The sequence below is a fragment of the Anguilla rostrata genome, chromosome 10, assembly GCF_018555375.3.
Source record: "Anguilla rostrata isolate EN2019 chromosome 10, ASM1855537v3, whole genome shotgun sequence".
NCBI classification, from domain to species: domain Eukaryota; kingdom Metazoa; phylum Chordata; class Actinopteri; order Anguilliformes; family Anguillidae; genus Anguilla; species Anguilla rostrata.
In genome coordinates, this window is record NC_057942.1 from 30,329,517 (window position 1) to 30,350,760 (window position 21,244).

At 44.2% G+C, this 21,244-nt stretch overlaps 1 protein-coding gene across 2 annotated transcripts in view; it reads right to left on the reverse strand.

Annotated features, from left to right (window-relative positions):
* LOC135233189 (EGF-like repeat and discoidin I-like domain-containing protein 3) overlaps positions 1-21,244 on the reverse strand; it is a 149,882-nt gene that overhangs the window by 48,043 nt on the left and 80,595 nt on the right. For both annotated transcript variants that reach the window (XM_064296491.1, XM_064296490.1), the window contains 2 exons: positions 18,266-18,379; positions 5,669-5,850 (listed from right to left, as the gene is read on the reverse strand). In XM_064296491.1, coding sequence (XP_064152561.1) covers positions 5,669-5,850; positions 18,266-18,379 — 296 coding nt within the window. The remainder of the gene's footprint in view (positions 1-5,668; positions 5,851-18,265; positions 18,380-21,244) is intronic.

Below are 21,244 nucleotides of genomic sequence, written 5' to 3' on the forward strand. Positions count from 1 at the left end.
TTGCACAATTGCCACCTGCCTACTCAGAACAGATCGACATCGTAAATCATAGCCCAGCGGCAGGCCGCTGATTTCAGGGCTTTCCCATGCAATGCACGCCTGATTTGACTTTGAAATAAATCTCACAAGTAAGAAAAATGCATACTTGCATGTATTGTTCATTGTCTTTTTTGTCATTTTAATTTCTGTATTTATTTCTGTTTTTAATAGTTTACTGCAGTTTTTATATTGAACTGTGGTCCCGGGGGTACTGTATTCTGTTCTTTTTACACTCATCTGTAATGAGAAGTGTGACATTAAACGCAACTTGATTATTTTCATTTTAATTAAGTGACTGTAGTTAAAATGATAGCTACAGTACTGGCACAAATTATGGATAGACTGCATTTATAAACAGTTTGAGGATTAATGCAATAGTTTGCAACAATTTCTTGTTTGGCATAATAAATGTAATATGTAATAAATGTAATATCAACATAAAACAAAAATGAAGAAATACTTGGACTTGAACGTGTATTTCTTTGTCCAGTATTTTTCTACATAAAATAATAATATGAGTACAAAGAAAGAAAACAGTTTTTTTGGCTTATACACTTTATTTCAAATTACTGATGCTTAAGGAAGGTCATTACCACTCATGGTCAGAAAGATTACCGTTTTGAATGCATTTTATAGATGAAAATGGCTTTGAAAAACAACAACAGAATAAATAAATTATGGAAATAATGTTTCATAATGTTTGCCAGTACTGTATATGCAAACTACATGCATTGACTACATTAGATATCTCCTCTCAAGCTAATTTAACATCATCAGGAAGCACTCAATATCAAAGAGACATAACAACAAGCCATGCTATTGTTTTGTCTGGAGGGCATATTGTTAAGTAGCCTAAAAATAAAAGGTTCAGATATTTGCTAGGTCATGCTATCCGCAGAACCATAATAAAAACAAAGGTTAAAGTTGCTTATTACGTATTCAAGTTATTGCACATTTACAATTATTGAATCATTTTACTGCTCTGAATGGTATCACTGGCATTGTTATCTTCTTTGATTTTATTTTGTTTAATGAAACTTCAAGATACTGCTGTATAGCATCCCACATTTAAGCTATTTAGCTACAGTTTTAATGGAAAATTAATTAACCGGCCCATAAGCCATAATAAATGGTTAGGCAATGTTTTATTAAAAATTCTGACAAAAAAAAATTGAACAAATTCAAACTGATTTCTTTTATGAGAAATTCTAACTGAAAAGAAACATCGGATTAGTATATTCTTATCCTTGTGTTCCACTGCCGTTGTAGACTATGGAAACTGGCAATGCACCCAGTGTAATGTGCCCAGCTCTTAAAGGGAATAAAAAGAGGTCATTTGATTGGCTATTAAATAATCCATCTGTACAACACCCACTGATAATATTAATTATAATCCAGGCCATTGTCCAATAGCACCTCACGCTTTGAGCTGTACGCTAATAGCCTCTGGTCACGAAAATACCAACATTCACAAGCCATGCCCAGTGAACCCACGCACCATGCGACATTGATTCCAGAAACGAGAGCCCTAAGTGTTAAAAAGGTCATTGAAAAGGTCATTGAGTGACAAGCAGCAGATATATTCCTTAGTAATCGAAGCAACACTCAGTACAACTGCACAACTGGGTATTCCTAGACCACATAAGACCATGACCAGAGGAGCCCTGTAAAAACACTTGTCATAAATGGAAAGCTAACTATGGATGGTGACTCTTAACCCTCTGAAGAGTGGACATTTTGGAATGTTTTTTTTTTCTCCAAAATTTAAAGTCAGTGCTCTAGAACTCCATAGATTTCCATTACCTGTAGTGATTGTTACATCAGCTTTAGACTGTTCAGTTAAGAGCATTCTAATTACATATTTGTGATCTCGCACCTTAAATGGTTAAAAAGAGTCTCTGCTTAGTCGTGTACAGTTGGATGCGACTGTCTACCCTTGGTCTTGAGCGTAGGCACCGATGCAAGGAGTGCATTAGCAATCCATTAGGAAGGTATGGCCCGGCGAGCCAATAACATACTTTAGAAATTAAATCGATGGCCCCGCCTCCCTGCCAATCACAGTGTCCAGCTGGCTTCCTGAACAGCTGGATCTTTTTTGTGAGTTTTATGTCTGAGAATTTTATTATTAGTTACCCCAGTGTGTCCTCTAGCGTAGGGTACTTGCAGTCCTAAGCAGTGAGCAGAGCACATGTATCCTTTGTACACTGCGGCTCTCGCTACCTGCTCGGGTCGTCCTTCTGTCAGTTCACCCCTCCCTCATAAACCCAGAACCCACAGGCACAACAGCATTTGGAAAGGAGCACTTCTCTGGTGAGAAAGAGGGGGAGAAAGAGAGAGGGGGGAGACAGAGAGAAAGGGAGAGAGAGAGATGGAGAGAGGGGAGAGCAAGCGAGTGATGGAGAGAGAGAGGGGACAACGAGAGAGATGGAGAGAGAGAAAGGGATAAAGAGGTGGAGATAGAGGGGAGAAAGAGAGAGATGGAGAGAGAAGGATGAGAGAGAGAATGGGTAGAAAAATGGAGAGAGATGGAGAGACAGAGGGAGAGAGAAAGAGAGAGAGGTGGAGAGAGGCAGGAGAAATATAGAAATTGAGTGAGAAGGAGAGAGAGTTGGAGAGAGGGGAGAGAAAGAGAGAGACGGAGAGAGAGAGGGACAGAATGCAGCTTTAGTCACATTCTCTTGTGCGGTGTCATTGAAGACAAACGCCCTGAACCTCCCTGCAGCACTGAAACACCAGCGTTTCCACACACTCTACAAGCAGCCAGCTGTGTGCAGGCAGGGGGTCAACATATACTATGAGACTGAAAACAATGTCTCCATAGTGTCACTGCCTGCTGCTCGCATTGCACCGAATACTGATGAGCCCCAAGCATTGCATATAAATGTGCGTGTGCACTGGGTGGAATAAAGAATACTGTAGTCAAATGTGTACTCACACAGTCACAGTATGGTCTGGATTCACACATTTGTTCTTAACTTTGATACAATTAAAAGCATGTTTTTTTTTCTTCACAAATGCAGTTTGGCGAGTGCAGCTATCACCAGAAGTAACTTATTAAATAAAGTAAATTATTTTGGGGGAGAAAAATAACCTCCAAACATATTTGTTGGGAAAAATAATCTAATATCTTACAAAGCCATCATTTAAAAGCAATACATCATCACATATTTAGCTTTGACGTCTTGCTCTTTCATCAAGAAGCACGACATATTTTTAGAATACTGTAGCATTATTGCACATTAATCTCAGAGGTCGTTGTGCAGTCAGTCAGTGTAGTTAAGGGCTAATTATTTGCTATATAAATCTAATTAGATATTAAGTGTTAATAGCAAACTATCAGGCACTTGTTGCAATCTGAGATAATCACAATTTCAAAGTTAATCAGTGCATACGCTTCGTTTAAAGAGGACCGCAGCATGGCATTTGATTCAGCAACACATTTCCTTTAAGACTAAAATGAAACAGAACCAGAGTACATGGATATGGGTTAGCATGAGACTCAGCCACCTGCTCATATAATATGTGCAAGAACACCAGGACATATTATCATGTTTCATAAAGTTAGGAGATTCACCTTGTACATATTCCATAATTTTTGTAGTCAGATCTTGTACGCACTCCCATATTATAGGCAACCTCTACTTTATTTGTTTATCCTTGTATATGAATGTATACAACATAAGGATGTTCTAATTAATTAGCCACAAATGATTAACATATTATATAATTAATGTATTATAAATGTAATCAGTTAGACATTTTACTACTTTAGAAAATCAAAAGCCCAAATTAGTCAGGGGTTCATTGCCATCTTGAGTCCCAGCAAGCTGCTACCTCCAAACATCTTAGTGGACATCAACAGATGCCACTGTACTTTTGTGTACTGTTGCCCAACACAAATGGAACGAGGACTGGAACCGGCAAGCCATTGGAGAAGGCTCATAGCAGAGTGGTGCTTAAGCTCCATAATTTGGGCAAAGCTGGGACAGACAGAGCCAAACCGCTCCAAGCCAAGCAACCTGGTATGGTTACAGCTCTGCATTAGCTAATTTTTATAATCTAATGGAATGGGATCTAATGAAGCAGTGGGCCAACCGGCACCAGCTTGCTCAGACTTATCAGCTACTTTTCACTTTTTTTTCATTATCACCATTATCTTCAATTTTAGCAACTGAGAAATAATGTTGTTTAAAAAAGAATTTCCTGCCTAGATACAGACACGTGAGGACTATTTCTCATCCTTATATATTTTGATATTATAACATTTTATTCAAGGTTATGGGTTAAGTGCATTGCAAGTACACAGGACTGGGGTTAAATCCAGGTCTGGACCTACAATAAACTGGGGCTAAATCCAGGTCTGGGCCTACGCAGAACTGGTGCTAAATCCAGGTCTGGGCCTACACAGAACTGGTGCTAAATCCAGGTTTGGGCCTACACAGAACTAGTGCTAAATCCAGGTTTGGGCCTACACAGAACTGGTGCTAAATCCAGGTTTGGGCCTACACAGAACTAGTGCTAAATCCAGGTTTGGGCCTACACAGAACTGGTGCTAAATCCAGGTTTGGGCCTACACCGAACTGGTGCTAAATCCAGGTTTGGGCCTACACACAACTAGGCTAAGTCCAGGTTTGGGCCTACACAGAACTGGTGCTAAATCCAGGTTTGGGCCTACACAGAACTGGTGCTAAATCCAGGTTTGGGCCTACACAGAACTGGTGCTAAATCCAGGTTTGGGCCTACACAGAACTGGTGCTAAATCCAGGTTTGGGCCTACACAGAACTAGTGCTAAATCCAGGTTTGGGCCTACACAGAACTGGTGCTAAATCCAGGTTTGGGCCTACACCGAACTGGTGCTAAATCCAGGTCTGGGCCTACACAGAACTGGTGCTAAATCCAGGTTTGGGCCTACACAGAACTGGTGCTAAATCCAGGTTTGGGCCTACACACAACTAGGCTAAGTCCAGGTTTGGGCCTACACAGAACTGGTGCTAAATCCAGGTCTGGGCCTACACAGAACTGGTGCTAAATCCAGGTTTGGGCCTACACAGAACTGGTGCTAAATCCAGGTTTGGGCCTACACAGAACTAGTGCTAAATCCAGGTTTGGACCTACACAGAACTGGTGCTAAATCCAGGTTTGGGCCTACACAGAACTGGTGCTAAATCCAGGTCTGGGCCTACACACAACTGGGGCTAAATCCAGGTCCGTGCCTACACAGAACTGGTGCTAAATCCAGGTTTGGGCCTACACAGAACTGGTGCTAAATCCAGGTTTGGGCCTACACACAACTGGGGCTAAATCCAGGTCCGTGCCTACACAGAACTGGTGCTAAATCCAGGTATGGGCCTATACAGAACTGGTGCTAAATCCAGGTATGGGCCTATACAGAACTGGTGCTAAATCCAGGTTTGGGCCTACACAGAACTGGTGCTAAATCCAGGTCTGGGCCTACACAGAACTGGTGCTAAATCCAGGTTTGGGCCTACACAGAACTGGTGCTAAATCCAGGTCTGGGCCTATACAGAACTGGTGCTAAATCCAGGTTTGGGCCTATACAGAACTGGTGCTAAATCCAGGTCTGGGCCTACACACAACTGGGGATAAGTCCAGGTCTGGGTCTGTTACCTGAATCCAGGGCCATCGGTCATTCTCAGCTGCCGTCCAGGCGTTCACCAGGCCTTTCTTGTTGAGCCGGGCGAAGTATGGGTACCACTTCTGCAGCCCAAAAAGTGCCCGGTGCGTAGAGGAGGCTGTGATCTGCTGGTTGGAGATGATTCCCCCCTCCATCCCAAGAGGTCCAGAGCATTCTACGGAGCAAACACACACACAAAACAGACAGAGATTAACTATAAGCTTCCTCTAACATGCACTGATTTAAGATGAGGGTCCCCAAACAGGCAAACACATAATTCATTAAGTACCAAAGGGACAGCAGTCTTTGAACATGATTGTTAAAATGTCCTTGTCCACTGTTATATTCTCTAGGGTGGCCCGTTTGTTAACACCGTTCTCATTGTCTTCATCACCACCATCATCATCATTGTCTTCATCAACATCGTCATCATCATTGTCCTCATCATCATCCTGGTCGATCAGTTCAGTTTTGGAGGCATCCACCTTGATGCCCTCCAGGTCCTCTGCCAGGTCGGGCGGGGTGTTGCAGACGGAGGGCGTGTCCTTTGTTTCGCCCAGCAGGGCGGCGTCCAGAGGAGATTCCTTCCTCAAGCTGAACGGAAGCGTCTCCTTCGACCCGCTCACGGAGGACGAATCCCTCGTCCCGCTCCTGCTCCTGTAGCCCACGCGGGAAGCCGGGTCCTTGTTTTCGGGCAGCGACAGGTCGCTCTGGCTCAAATGAATCAGAACGCTGTCCTTGTTTCCCAATGTGAGCGTGATGTGCCTGCCGCTGTGCGCTCTGGCCACATCCGCTCGGCTCGTCATTTTCTGAGAGGCCCACGGTTTGCGGGGCCAGGTCGCCCACATCGCCCACGTCTGCTGCAGGGAGCGCGGCTTTTCCAGAGGCGAACAGGGCTTTCAAGCCTGATCGCAGGGATGCTTTACCGCCCTGGCTGGACTGCATCATCATCACCAATGTGCACATACACACACGCCGGCCTTAAGTAGTCTCCCAGGGAAAACACTTAACCGCTAAAGCATGACATTAATCTGAGTCTAACACAATCTGCCGTTCCCTAAAGTGTTAGGATCACGACATAGCAACCTACTTTTTTCTTTTTTTTGCTGCTTTCGTCAATATCACGGAGCAACAGTTCGTAACACAATAACGATGTCATGCGGTCACATATCTATCGATTCGAGATCCAGACAAATTTTGCTTCAAGGCCAAACGTTCTTCTACAGGCCGTCGGGCAACATTTGTTTACCCTTAATATGTGAGTATTTCATTAAAGAATGGGGTTAAATCCCAGAAGTTCAGTTCTCCAAAAGTCCAATAAAATATTTTTTTAAAAATTAAAGCGACGAAAAAAATATGGGTTTTGCACTGCACTCTGTGTCACTGCGTGCCAACAAATTGCTGCAATTAGACCAGGGTGCAATGGGCTCGCTGTCAGAAAATATAAATGCTAATAGCTCCCAAATGAACATGATCCCCAACAGCTCACACTTAGCCGCTGTTTATGAAGACTTTGTATTTATTAAAGCGTTAATAGCAAGCCATTACGCTGTCCTTGAAAAACAGAGCAACGGCTATTCCTTCAGAGGTTTCTGCTCCTCTCAAAGAACTGCCGAAAACAACAATTTTGTTTTTCTGAACACGTCAGCACAACGTACCGGCAAGTTCTAGAGGTTATTTCACACAGTCCAAACTATGGTGGTAGAGAACCTGAAAGCTGAATTCAGCGTTTTGTTCAGAAGCGCAATCGAGCACGCGCAACAGTGAAATTATGTACACGCTCGAAGTGCCGCCAGGCATTAAAGTTAAATCAAGCACACAATGACTACAGTGTCAGTCTAGGAAAATTACTCTAGTATATGTGTAATTATGTCCTAATCGTGGGTTACGGTGAAGAAAAATAAGTTCCAGCTTTACGATGAAATGAGTTAACAAGACCAAACACTAGAGGTTTACGTTGAGTGCGGGTAGCTGCCCATTTTTGGATTAGTGTTTTTACTGCAGGTGTATTCAGTGAAGCGTTCCTGCTACACACGATAATCGCTCACAAAACGCCTTTTAAGTGCAAGGCAGTTCTTAATATTCTTAAATACCAGTTAGCAGTTACCCTCCTCCCACACTACGGAACCAGAACCTTCCATTTCAAAATCCACGAGTGAATGCTTCTGAGCATAACTTGTTTTTGTTGTTTTCTCGTTTTTCCTTCGGTCTTCATGAGGCAGGCCACAACAAAGAAGTTGTTTTATAAAGCACAGATCAGAAACTCTCGCTTATGAGATAAACAATACCTTTCTAATTTGTTTAGTTTATTTCAAACACTTACGTTTCTTCACAAATGACACCTCGGGAAAGCAAATAACAAAAAAGAAAATTAGACGGTTGATTTTTTTGTTCTTTCTAAAACGTAATCTTCAGAATGAAATGGCACGCTGTGCTTCTCTGGATTCCGGAGAAGTCATTACCATGTGATTTACATCCTCATTTTCTGATGGAAATAAAGTATCGTTTCAGTGAGGAATTACATTATTTCGTGCGTTTGTGTGTAATTGCACCAAGGGACCTCCAGCACCATCTGCTGCTAACCATCTGTTTGGCAAAGTGGACACTGAGTACTAACACATATACTGTAGATTTGCCTGTCCTTTAGTGTCATTTCTGTCCTGAAGCACGCATGTTTATTATCGGCCTGGGCCAAAAAACCATGAAGATTCCTAATAATTAAAAAAAAAAATCATATGATTGTACATTATGAGTGCTTCATAATTTCTTCCCAGAATCTAAACAGGGTATTTCAAATGCTCAGTTGACCACAGGTCTGACTCACAGAGGGAAAAATGCAATAGTCAGACGAACGTTGACGCTTTCGCAAGCTTGGCTCGTTCTCCCAATTTAGTTTCGTTCTGCTGCTGTGTGTTTTGCTTTCAAGAGCTAGTCTGTCCTCCAAAGTGGCAATAGATGACCACTAAAGGACGTTTAATGCAATCCCAGGCTATTTTAAATCTCTAACTAGAAAAGCAGACAGAGGGGTTTCCATGTGTGTAAACAGACTGCAAAACAAAATCTGGCTCAAACTGACTCATGACTAATGCTATTACTAAAGCTAGTGCATTTTACTTATCACAAAATCATGAACAGCAAGGGGAAAAGGACCAAAGGTGGCAGTGTAGTGGAGGGGTGAAGGGGATGGGGTTGATTCACTTCTAAAACACTGCTTTTGTAGCCTAGCACAAGACACTTAATCTGAATGGATCTGGTGAGCATTCTCATATACATAGATATGATCAATTGTACTTAACTGAAAACAAATCACACAATTAAATAATTGTACATTTTATCATATTATTATATAATACAATAATTGGATAATGGCAATTGTTAAAAACCACAATGGACTGCATTTATATAGCACCTTTCAATCTCTTGATGTCAAAGCGCTTTACAGTGGAAATGAAGACTCCACACGAAATATTTTTGCGTTTGAAGCACGTGCTTCCGCTTTTCTCCAGATCTCACACTGCAAAAGGGAGAAGGAAGTAGTGGGGGAGCTCTGCTTTCCCAAGACTCCTTGCGTGCCTCCCGCCCCCTGTACAGCCGCCCACGTGCTCGCCCACCTGCCGCGGCGCGCAGACACGCGTTCCCTACCCGCTCGCATCTTTAACGCGGCGCTAGCAGGCAGGTCGCGCGCTCGCGGGCGCGCGCAACCTCGTCGATAATTCAGTCGAGACCCGGGAGAGACGAAATGGACGGTTCGGTTCCGGGAGGCATGGAAACGCGCAAACAAACGAGGAAACGGAGAAAGGAACAAAAGAGCATCGATGTGGCGGTAAACTCCAGAATGCAGAGAAAGGACGGGGGGGGGGGAGTGTTACCGCAGTGTTAACTGCGTGAGTAGCTGAGTAGTCCTCAGCAGTTAGCTGGCGGCTGGTTTAACCAAAAAAAAATTACGGTGGTTTTCTTCTAGAAATTATATTTTAAAAACTGTTCGCTTCTGCTGGGCTCAGGTTCAGGCAAAATCACAATGCGTTTTGCCCTTGTGTTTGAAGAACTGCCTCATTAACGATGCTTTTTTAAAGGCAATATGTGTTCACAATTTAAACTAGCACAGCTCGTGTGTTAGAGTGAATCGGGAGGGCTCCTCAAAGAAGTCCTCGTGTTGGGCTGGCCTGCTTGATAAACTAACAGAGGAAAGGGAGTAACACGTGGTCCTGTGTCTCTGGGGGGATCTGATAGAAGAGATGTCAGAAATCTTCCAGAGATATCTGAATACTGCCGCAGGGCTGAGGGAACGCACGCACACAGACACGCACGCGTGCGCTCACAGACACACGCGTGCGCACACAGACACACACGCGCGCGCACAGTCACGCAGTCGAAGTCGAATCCTGAAAGGCTGCAGCGTGGGAAGGTTTTTGCGGGTACTTTTTAGTCTGCAGCCAGCGAAGGCCTTGTAAACAACGTGTGTGGATTCTTTAGACAGTCAGTGACTTCTGTACTAGATCTCAATTTAATATGAAAGCAATGGAAAACTATCTTTATACTGAATATGAAAATTCCATTCTGTTCTGTTCTGTTTTCTATCATAATCTATTTTACCCCCCCCCCCAGTCAGTTAAGTGCTGAATCACACCAAAACCAGCAGACACCCCCCCCCCCCTCAGGAGTATGTATCCTCTTCCATGTCAAACACTGCTTTGTATGCAAAATTGTCATTCGCATGGAAAATGTCAATGTAAAATATTCAGGTATCAGGTTTTTACCTATTTACATATTTGTTTTGCGTTTACGCTATCCAAGGGCATTTCTGGACCAGATATGTGAACCTTTTTTCTGCATGCTCTCGAAGCAAACGCAGTGAACTCGTATTCCTTCAGTGTTATTTTCAAAGAGAGACAGAGTGTTTAAACTGCGTGGTGCAAATCTAATCTGCAATTCTGAGAACCCTCGCTCAGAGTCCCAGTTTCCTTTTGTTAGTCTCCGCAAATTCCTGCCTCCTGACGTGTCCTGGCTCCCTGAGAATGAATGCAGCATAAACAGATTTTCTTTTACTTACTTCAGTCGTTTGAATAACGACAGCGGCGGTGGTTACGAACAAACTGCGGACTAATTTCTTAAATCATCCCACTGCAGCTTAAATGAAGTGAACAGGTGTAAAGTGCTCATAATTTCATTATCTGACATGCAGCTCTAGAGGTTTTCCAGTTATAGTTTCATAGATTCGGTATTTATGACCATACATGTTATTGCAATGGCAGGAATACATCTGTCGACTAAATCAGTTTAATCTGCAGAAGGCTGCGCATATTCAAATTCAAAAGGAGGGGGCTTTGTCTTTAAAATGACATGTTTCTCTTCCATATTTACAGCTTGTATTGCACATGTTCATTTACATTTGGGTCCTTAATCTCCTTAAATAAATATTCCAACTGAAATATTCAGTCAACATGCGGCATTATTTTGTCCACTTAATGGCTTCTATCGATGTTGTTATGATTATTATTTTTCTTATTTTTATTACCACTGAAAATCAATTTAATGTTCCATGCTTAGATTGTGGATTAGAATACGACATTATCTCTTGGCCATCCATAACAGAAGAAAAATCAGGTAACGCAGGCAGCGCAAGCACACACGCACACGCACACACACACACACACACGTGCACACGTACACTCATGGTCCCTAGCTTAGATAGAGACAGGCAGATTAGTTTCCAGGCCGGAAGGCACTGATCGATGGGTAAGGGTGAAGCCAACACATCCTCCGGCCAGATCTCAGGGGACAGTTTACACGTCGGATCTCGAATCCGACCGGTCGGTCATCACGCCACGTCCCCCGTCCTTCCGGTTGCTCCGTCGGCTTGCCTCGCGGCACCAGCTATCCCAACGTGCCTCGAGGACGCGAAGAATCGTTGAAAACGAATGGAGGCGACTGCGTATTCGCTTCCTGTCGGAGGACGCGTGACCTCACCCTAAGCCCGGGTCCTTATCATGTGCCCCCTGCGCTGGCCCCGGAGTGTAAAGGTGACGGTGGCTGTGGCCGCTGAGAAGCCGTTAAGCCTTGGGGCTTTTCTCTTTCCCTAGAGAAGGTTCACCTGCGTGCTCTTACACTGAGTTTCTGATGAGGAGGAGTTCAGTCCCCCCACACGCACATGTGCACACGCAGGCACACACACTTACACTCACACACACACACACACACACACGTACGCATGCATGCATGCACGCACACACACTCTTACACTCACACACACACACGCTCACCCACACACACACACACACACACATGCACACACACTCTTTCTCAAGCACACACACACACAGACACGCACGCACACACACACACACACTCTTTCTCAAGCACACACACACACACACACACAAATCCGCTGTGAGTTCTGCGACTCCGCTCAGAGAGAGGGCGCGAGAGGCAGGATCTCCGCCCTTCATTTTATTCACAATAATCGGCTCTCCCGGTCACCGCGGCCTGGGCGAACAACGTGACGGGCGTTTGGACCCCGCCCGTACGGGACGGGGTCCGGCGCTCCTCTCTCCCGTGCTTCTAGCCGTCCCTTATTCAGCCCGTCCCGTGGCGCGCGGCCTGACAGCCGCACCAATCGGACTGCAGCTCTGCTCGAGCCCCGCCGCGGGTCTGCTCATCGTGTTAAACGCACCTCTCGTGAGTCACTCCGCCAAACGTCTAAACCGTACATCTGTGTCCACTGATGCACTGATGCTCACTCCTGCTTGCCTCGTTTCTGCTGGTCCATAGACTGAATGAAACTCTGTTTTGCCGTGTTAATTAGCTCTTGGGGCGTGGGGGGTTATCCAATAAGTATGCTGCTGTATTTAGACTTCCAAGCGAGATATTATCGCATATTATTCTTTGTCATACTTTTCACTTTTCATTTTCACTTCGACTTTTGAAGGCTTTCAGCATCATTGTGTGAAAATGTCACATACGCCAAGAAACATCTGGCTGAATCTTTACACACTTTATTAAGACACTTTATAATGCAGGTCTTTGACCTATTTAAATCAGCCATCCAGTATTAGAAAAAAAATACCTTATGTTACTCATTTCAGTAGCGTCAAAGAGCATGTTGTTTAGTATGGATATTCATATGAAGCACGGGTGTGTATTGTGTGCTAAAATAGGCAATTCACTATACACATCTGACCATTAATTTAAGCTATTTTCCACAGGCAGAATGAAACTGTCAACCCACCACACCATTAATTACTGGGAAAGGTTTCATTGCGGCATGTAGCGATTTTAATTAACCATTTGAAACATCCCCCTTTGCTGCGATAATCTGACATAGAACTGTTCAGCACAGAGACTGTGTGGAACATGATTTAATGTCTCATATCTTTTCCTCTTTTGACATAATTGCTAATTAGAGTTTACATGTGTAGAACTAACAGCAGCCACGATATCTGACAGAATGATGCAGGAATCAATGGGAACACATTCTACAGTATACAGGGGTTTGGCATTTGCATGCAGTTAAAATGGCATTAGACATACAACGATCTTCATTATGGCTCATGTAAATGAGCAGCACGATGTAACATCCCTGTAGAAAACTGGGTTGTGAACTGTTGTAAATTGTAAACTATGTGTCAGGACCCAAAATGGGTCATGGGAGTGTATTTGGGGGGGTCCCAGAATGAGTCTGTAGTCCACTAAGCTATGTTAATATGTGTATTTCATGGGTTTCTGAAAGGTATGAGATCTCTAATTTGGGTCCCGTTATTTTAAAAAAAATTCTATTTTTTCCTGATATTTAAAGTTTTAGAACCACTGTAGAAGGATTCATTTACTGCAATTTGATAAATGACCACAAGAGGCAAACTTTCCCTAGTACTTTTTGCTATTTGTCAAACTTAAGATTCAGGCCAAATGTTTTGCCAGTCTGTACGAATAACTTTAAATGCCCCGTTTCTTTGTGAATCTATCTCCTGAAACCATCATTTAAATTTCTCCTCCCTTTCTGTTATTTTGACCTAAAATAAATTGCAAATGGATGAAACAGAACCAAGATTGCAGCCTTTATATCTCCTAATGCATTAGCCCTTCCATCTTTATTTCTCTTGTCGCTGATAGCAACTCAAATATATTAGTTATTTTGAGTGAGATACCGATCTGGCTTGTCTCAAAACATAAAATGAACAATTTGTCCCTGATCCTTAAAGAACCAATATTGGAGCTGATGAATTCCATAAGACGAATGACCGTGGAAAATTACTTCCATATCTGGTTTAATATATTTTCTGAAGTTATCTAAATTAAGAAAGAAAAACAATATCCCCAATGATTTATAATGATAACACACTGAAGCTTCACAGCGCATTTTTTATTGGTTCTTTCCTACAGTTATCACCATGAAAAGGTACAGACCATCAATTTGATATAATGACCAAAAACTGTTACTAATATGTGGTGTTATTTTATTGAGAAGTTGTGACAGGAATGTTCATGGTGCAGGATGAGTCAGGAGCAACGCAAGGTGACTGACCTCGGAAATGAAAAGTATTCTCACGTGCTCTCTGTGGAAAATTCCAGAATATGTCCAGCTTGCGGAGAAGTGGAATTCTCATTTATGCAGTTCCTGTTATGCTGGGCCCTCAATTTCATTAATGCTAAAACCATGAGAATAATATAAATCTGTGTTTTGATGGTTGTGCCTATAGTTTATCCAGAAGCTGCATTGCATTTATCAACTGTGAAAAAAATGCGTTTCCCCAAACAAAGAGAAAAACTCCATGCATTAATTATGTAAGCATTTAAAAATTAATCTTTTGCTAACTGTCTAGAGAAAGGGCCCAGGCAGGCACAGTTTCAATTCAGTTTGCGGACACCAAAAACAACAGAGGCATTGGTACGGCAAACAGGCTGTGAAGACACTTTCCACTGAGGTAGTTACCAACTGCAGCTTGGACTGCTGAAGCGCTGCGAAACGGAATAGATTGCAATTATAAGAGAATGGAAACAGAGGAAGGTGTGGTGGATCGTGTCCACTGCGCGGATCTCTGCATCCGGTCCCATCAAGATGCAACTAGCGGGAAAATTCATTGAACCGAACCGGGCGACGTTCTGAGAAGCTTGTTCTTTATTGCCCGGTTGCTAAGCGAAAGCATGTTCCAAAAACGGTGCTCTGTTTAATTCCCCCCTCCCTGCCCTCGGAGATCACTCTTGCTTTATATTTACCTCCAGCTGGCATCTGGGCAGAGCCTCGTCTCGATCTGTGCCTCGCATGAACCGTGCCATCAAACTTTACTGGGCGCACTTGCGCGCTGATGACGCCGCCATGTCTTATGGTTCCCTCGCCTTTTGTGTCACATCACAAAAGCAGCAGAAGGCAGCTACATTGATTCTATGGCCCAGAGGCTTCATCAAGGCAGCAATTTCAGTGTAAAAACCCACAGGCAAGCACACATTTCATTTAGCATATGTTTATATATATATACATATATATACACACACACACACACACACACACACATATATACTTTGGAGAAACATTCAAAACAAGTGCATTCACATGATTCATATGAACACTAGTGCCAGACCTGGCTAACAGAATTCCCAGGCCGGTGAGTTTAAAGGCAACATCACTAGTCCGAGTTAACTATGCTAACCGACGCACACCGGCGTTTCACAACACACAAAGGGCAGGCCCTATTAGTCATCGTCCACAGCTCCCGAAAATTAGTCTCATTCGTCGTGCAGACGACAGAACTTGGATGACTTACAGCAAGCCGCGGGCCCGCCAGCGCATCTGGGCCGGCCTTGAATCCAACGGATAAAAGCTCCCGCAAGCTTCCTGCGCGCGCTTCAAAACAGGAAATGAAAGCGCTCCTCCGAGCATTCCCGCCCGTTTTAGCCCCTGCGTTTACGGCTCTCCCCTGGCCTGGAATGTTGCCTGGACTCCTCATTAGCTGGACGCTTTAGCAGTAGTCCTTCAAGCTCTCGGACACCAAAGCCCTTTGTGCACCTAAAATGCGACAATAACGGTGACAATAGCCACCCTCTGGCAAGCAGCAGCATCAGAGTGATGGGGGGGGGGGGGGGTCAACACGTAAGGCAGAATTTCCGCATAGCGGATGTCTAATTTTGTTCATGGTGAGTGAATCAGACACGGGAAACCGCGTCATCTTCCGCAGCTCGGTACGTTCGGATCCCCAGGCGCCACGAGACGGGCGTGTCCTTCAGCTCGTCCCCACGGCGACCGGAATCCTCGAAGTCTCCGAACAAAGGCCCGGCGGGCTTCGGAGCGAGCCGCGCGAGGGCCCGTTCACAACGCAACGCGCGGAGAGAGCCGGGAAGCATCCGCCGCTCGCCGAGTCACGCGATTTCCGCGAGCGCGAACAACGGCGGCAAACAACGAGCTGAAGAGGCTTGCGCGGGCCGCCGGTGACCCCTGACCTCGGTACGCTTTTCCGTTCGCTCGGATAAACACTCTGTCGTGTCGCTTTATGCGTTTGAGACCCCGCCTTTATAGAAGCTCCATCTCATTTCCGCCTGATACCAGCCAGCTCGCTGGGGAGGATCGACCACTTTAGTCCATTCGCCAAATTGATTAAGTGTCATCATAAAACAAAAAAACAAAAAAAACACATGAGAAATAAATGAGCGTGTGATACATTAGCGCTAAGGTTACCAGGGCAATGACAAAATGCCTCAGTCTCAAATTCCCCAAATTCCCCATTATCTTCCACCAGCATAGCTAAGCAGCATGCATTATTTCATAGACTGCTTGCTCCACAATTGTGTTATTATATCTTTTGAAATATCAGAGGAAAACAGCAAGATAAAGGACGTTACTGGACATAGACGTCACGTAGATTACATTCACTCTCATTACAAATTAAACAATGAAAACTTCAAAAAATGAATATACAATATGAAATGATAGTCGATGGCCTGTATTCATATAATATTGCCTGTAAAATATTGCTCTAGTGCTCTAGGCTACATTAGTACCAGTACGGATCGTGAAAAAAAGTAGCTGTTTGTTCTTTGAAAGAGCACAGAGACAATAGCCACGCAAAACTATTGTACGGACCTTGTGATCAAACGGTTTCCCTGGAATTCGGTGTGCTTTGAAATGCAAATAGGCTGAATCGAGTTTACGGTCGCTGTTTAGGGACACGAGAACGCTCCGTTTCTGAGGGACGGCATTAAAGCCACGCACGGTTTGAAGTGGGAGAGAGCGCATCATTACACAAGCGGGAAGCTCTTCGCTCATCCCCCCGTGTCCAGCGAAAGTTGCTTCGTGCCGGAAGACAAAAGGTGAGAGCGCGCGTGCTTGAGTTTCATCATCGACACCGCAGCACCCACTAGGCGCAGAAAAAAAAAAAAAAAAAGAAACCAGAGAGATTTGCAGTTTTGTTTTCTATATATTTTCCTTTGTGTAAACTGAATAATTAATGGGAAACAATTAGGCTTGTTAATTAAGTTTGCCTTCTAAGATTTGGGTAAACAACACGCGAAAGGGAAAGAACAAAGCTAACATAATTATTTTCACACAGACTCGTACGGAAAATCTCGGGGAAGGATTTCAAAGTCCTCAAATATAAATAACAACAACACCGTAGAGTCTCTAAAGTCTCAGTCTTTCGTGCAGGCAATTTCGACGCTCTCTCTATTTTGTCTGCGGTTGGGGTTGGGGTTGGGGGGGGGGGGTGGGGGGATTAACGGTGCATAAATATGACAGCTCGCGGTGGCAGCAGCCTCATCGGTCACTGCAGTGTAATTGAACCGGTGCCCCAGAGCGCGGTGCAATTATCTCTGCCATTGTTCGGAGCGCCTGTGACCTCAGGTAGGGACAGCGGGGCGGCGCACCGTGACAACAGGCAGAAAAAACGGGGTCCCCGAACCTCTCCGTCCGCCTGCGGTTACGCCTGTCCCCGCGGGAGCCCCGCCACGCAGACGACTCTGGCCAGAGAAAAAGGCGGGAAAAGATGGCGGCAGGTCGCCAACGTGCCCACACAGCTAAATTCTTTGTGTTCAGATCAGCTCAGAATACAGTGCCTCTAGGAATAATGGGTACTGATACACTGTATTATAGCACTCAGATTGAGTCATGCATTTTGACCACCGCTGACCGCTGTTCTTTTTTTTTTTTGTATGTTTATTTATGGTATCATGCATCATACTGCACTAATGTTCCCCTTGGAGACAGATGAAGTGTCTTTCTCTCAGTCTATCTGTGTATCTATCCCGTGGTACTGACTTGGAGCGATTAGATACAGGCCGGCAGACTAACAGATAAACACACAGATGGTGAGATCATCTTCGCAAACAGTCTCCTGGAAGCTGTGGTGAATTTTTCCTGGCAGCCATGAGCTTAGTGCATCTTTTGGGGGCGTATGGAAGTGGGAGTGGTTCTAAAAAGTTATTAACCCTTTAAAGAGTAGGTCCTTTGGAATGTTTTTATCTTATTTTATTCTAAGTCAGTGTTCTAGAAGTCCGTCGCTTTCAGTTAGTCATTGTTACATCGACAGTAGAATGTTCAGTTAAGAACATTCTAATCACACATCTGTGACCTCGCACCTTAAACGGTTAACAAAAAAGAGCATACTTACTGTACTGGCAGTTCCTGCCCATGTACTCCCCAGGGCACTCGCACGAGTAGTTGGCGACCAAATCCGTGCAGATTCCGCCGTTTTTACAGGGGTCTCTTTCGCACTCGTTGACATCTGCAAGAGCCAAGAAATCAGAAGAGCTGTGTTCATTTCTTTGATGCACAAAATGAGGGCAGTTAGCATGTTAGCATCCTTACTAAGGTACCTGTTGGAGGCCATGTTTATACAACTGGCTTTGGATATGTTAGTGATTGGTCGAAACCCATTTAGGTGCGGCAAAAGATAACGGAATGCAGAATCAAAGTTACAAATAACTACAAATGACTTGAGATCCGCAATTAACATGATTTACAAAAATATCAAAATAACCAATAAATAAAACAAACATTTGTGTTGAAGAGATGTAAATGTTTTTTAAATTTCACTGGTATTGCATGGCCATGTTTGCCATCGTGGTGTGGTTTGGCAGGTGCTGTGCTGTGTGCAGTCTCTCCTGGCCACACCTCAGCTGTTTGTTGGCCAGAGCCTGGCTAATGTTATGGTCCAGCGCTCTGCTGCCAAGCCCTGCTGATCTGCGGACGCCCCCCTCCGTTCAGGCCAGCGTGTAAAACAAGCCGTTCAGGGACCCCAGCAGGCTTCAGGTGTTGTGTAAGCACTTGCCCACACTACATTACATCACATTAAAGACATTTAGCAGACGCTCTCATCATACAGAGCGACTTACAAAACGTTTTACATAGCATTTACATAGCATTCGTTTATACGGCTGGATATATACTGACACAATGCAGGTGAAGTTCCTAGATTAAGGGTACAACAGCAGTGTCCTGGAAATTGAACCTGTGACCTTTAGGTTACAAGACCAGCTCCTAACCCATTATACACTGCCGCCACAAACTCTTCAAGCTTCTGCTAAAACTACAGTATGTGAAAAATCTATTTGGTCTGAATATGAATTTAAAATAAATGCATTTAGTTGGTTTGCACTGTTTTTTTGTCAAAAATGTGGACAGGGAACCTAGAAAAATAAAAATAAAAGCTCTATGACATGTCTGTACAGAAATGAATAAGATATAATAACTTTTTTTTCTGCACTGAGAGAACAAAGCCTGGCAGAAACTCTGAAAACACATTCCTAGAAACCCTCTGCATGGCGCTGTTTGAAAAATACAGGCCTAATCCCCAGAGCGATCGGCAGTAATATAACACTGTGATGATTGGCAGTTTCAGAGTCTGTTTACTACACAATAAGATAGAAGGGACTGCCTAAAAAACTATTTAAATATGACTAATGCCAGTAATTCACACAAACAGGCACTGCTAATCAAAAATGAAAACTGCTTTTGCGGTCCACGCATTTATTCACCTATCCTTGAGTTTTCCTTTTTTTTCTTTTACAGATGTAACACTGAAGGGTACTGAAGGGTAACTATGCTCATTCTCAAAAGAAGTATTTTACTTACTTAATCAAAAATGTCAGCGCCTAAAATACATATTATGCAATTGCATCAGTGCTGTATGTGTTTTTAAACCATGCTTTTCTTCTAGAAAAAAGTGAATAATGTTAGGTGGAGTTACGACCCCCGGGTTAACTTGAACCTGAACAGTTTACAACGAAATACATTCGCATAACGGACCTGGAAACGCTGATTTTTAAATGCTTGTTGTGTTCAACCAGAAGCCTCCTCCAAGTTTTTTTTTTCCCCCTATAAGTTTTTCCTATTTGCTGGAGGTGAACGACCCTAAATGACGTCGTCAGTGGCCCTCAGGGGCACGCAGCAGCAGCATGGGATTAGCATGGGTACATACAGGCGGGTATTTCAATTGGAAACCTTTTTGATATAGTGTTTGCACAGCATAATGCATCTCCGGAGTTTTCCGTGGCGAATCTACGCGAGCAATGCAATGAGTTACATGGGCGCTGTTTGACATGCTCAGACGAAATCGCGGCCGTCCCCGCTCTGCAGACGCCGGGGTTATTGTCTCCCGCCATGGTCTAACAATCCCATCCACGGCTCCCAGCCTCTTGATCTTATTTCATCCCCCTCGCTCACTCTCTCTTTCTGTCTGTTTTTTAGAAACGCGTCTTGTGTGTCGGCAGCGGCGGCGGTTACGGTCTCGAGATTGCAAGCACCTCCGACTGTTTGCCCGGCCCGAAAGGACCAAGACGAAACGCTTTTCCCGTTTCCGGTCCCTCGGTCTCTGTTCACATTTAGATCCCGTCTGTTTTTTTGAGCCCTCTCCTCCATTATTCATAATGGACGCCCTTCCCATCTTCTCTGAGGAGCCCTGGCCTTTAATGTAGCCACGCGTCCGACATTGTGCATTCGCTCGGAGAGACGAACTTCTGCGGACTGTCCTCGGTTCTCCGTCTCGGCGTTCGATGGGCGAGCGCTTCGGCGCGCGCGCGACATCCCCGTCTCCGAACATGAAAGGTCCCCCGTAACGAGTTCCGGGCACAGAAGGTGTCTCGCCGCGGCGAAAATAATTACAGACTCATCTAAATATAATTGAGGGCTCGATCCGGTGGGAGATGATGCAAGCCCGTGACAGTGACCCCGGAGGGGGGACGCCGTTGCCTCGCTCGGCTCCGGCGAAAAAAACCTCTCTCAGGAGACGAGCTGCGAGACAAAACACCGGCGGATCAAACGAAACACGAATCGAGGGAATGCCGAGTGGAAAAAAACAACACGGGACTAAATGAGGTGTGTTTGTGATGTACTCAATCAGACGCAGTCTGCTTCACTGTGACTTCCAGAGATACAGCAACAACAAGTACCAGTGAGAGAGAGAGAGAGAGAGAGAGAATTAAAAAAATTACTTGAGAATTAAAAACATTTCCCAAAGCCTTTATAAACAGCTAAAAATAGCATGAATAAATTATGAAGACTGCACTTACAAAATGTTGTACATCTCTCTGAATCGCAGAAACCAGTGTTAGCTAGGTTAACAGCTAAAGATATACCAAATAAGTATCTT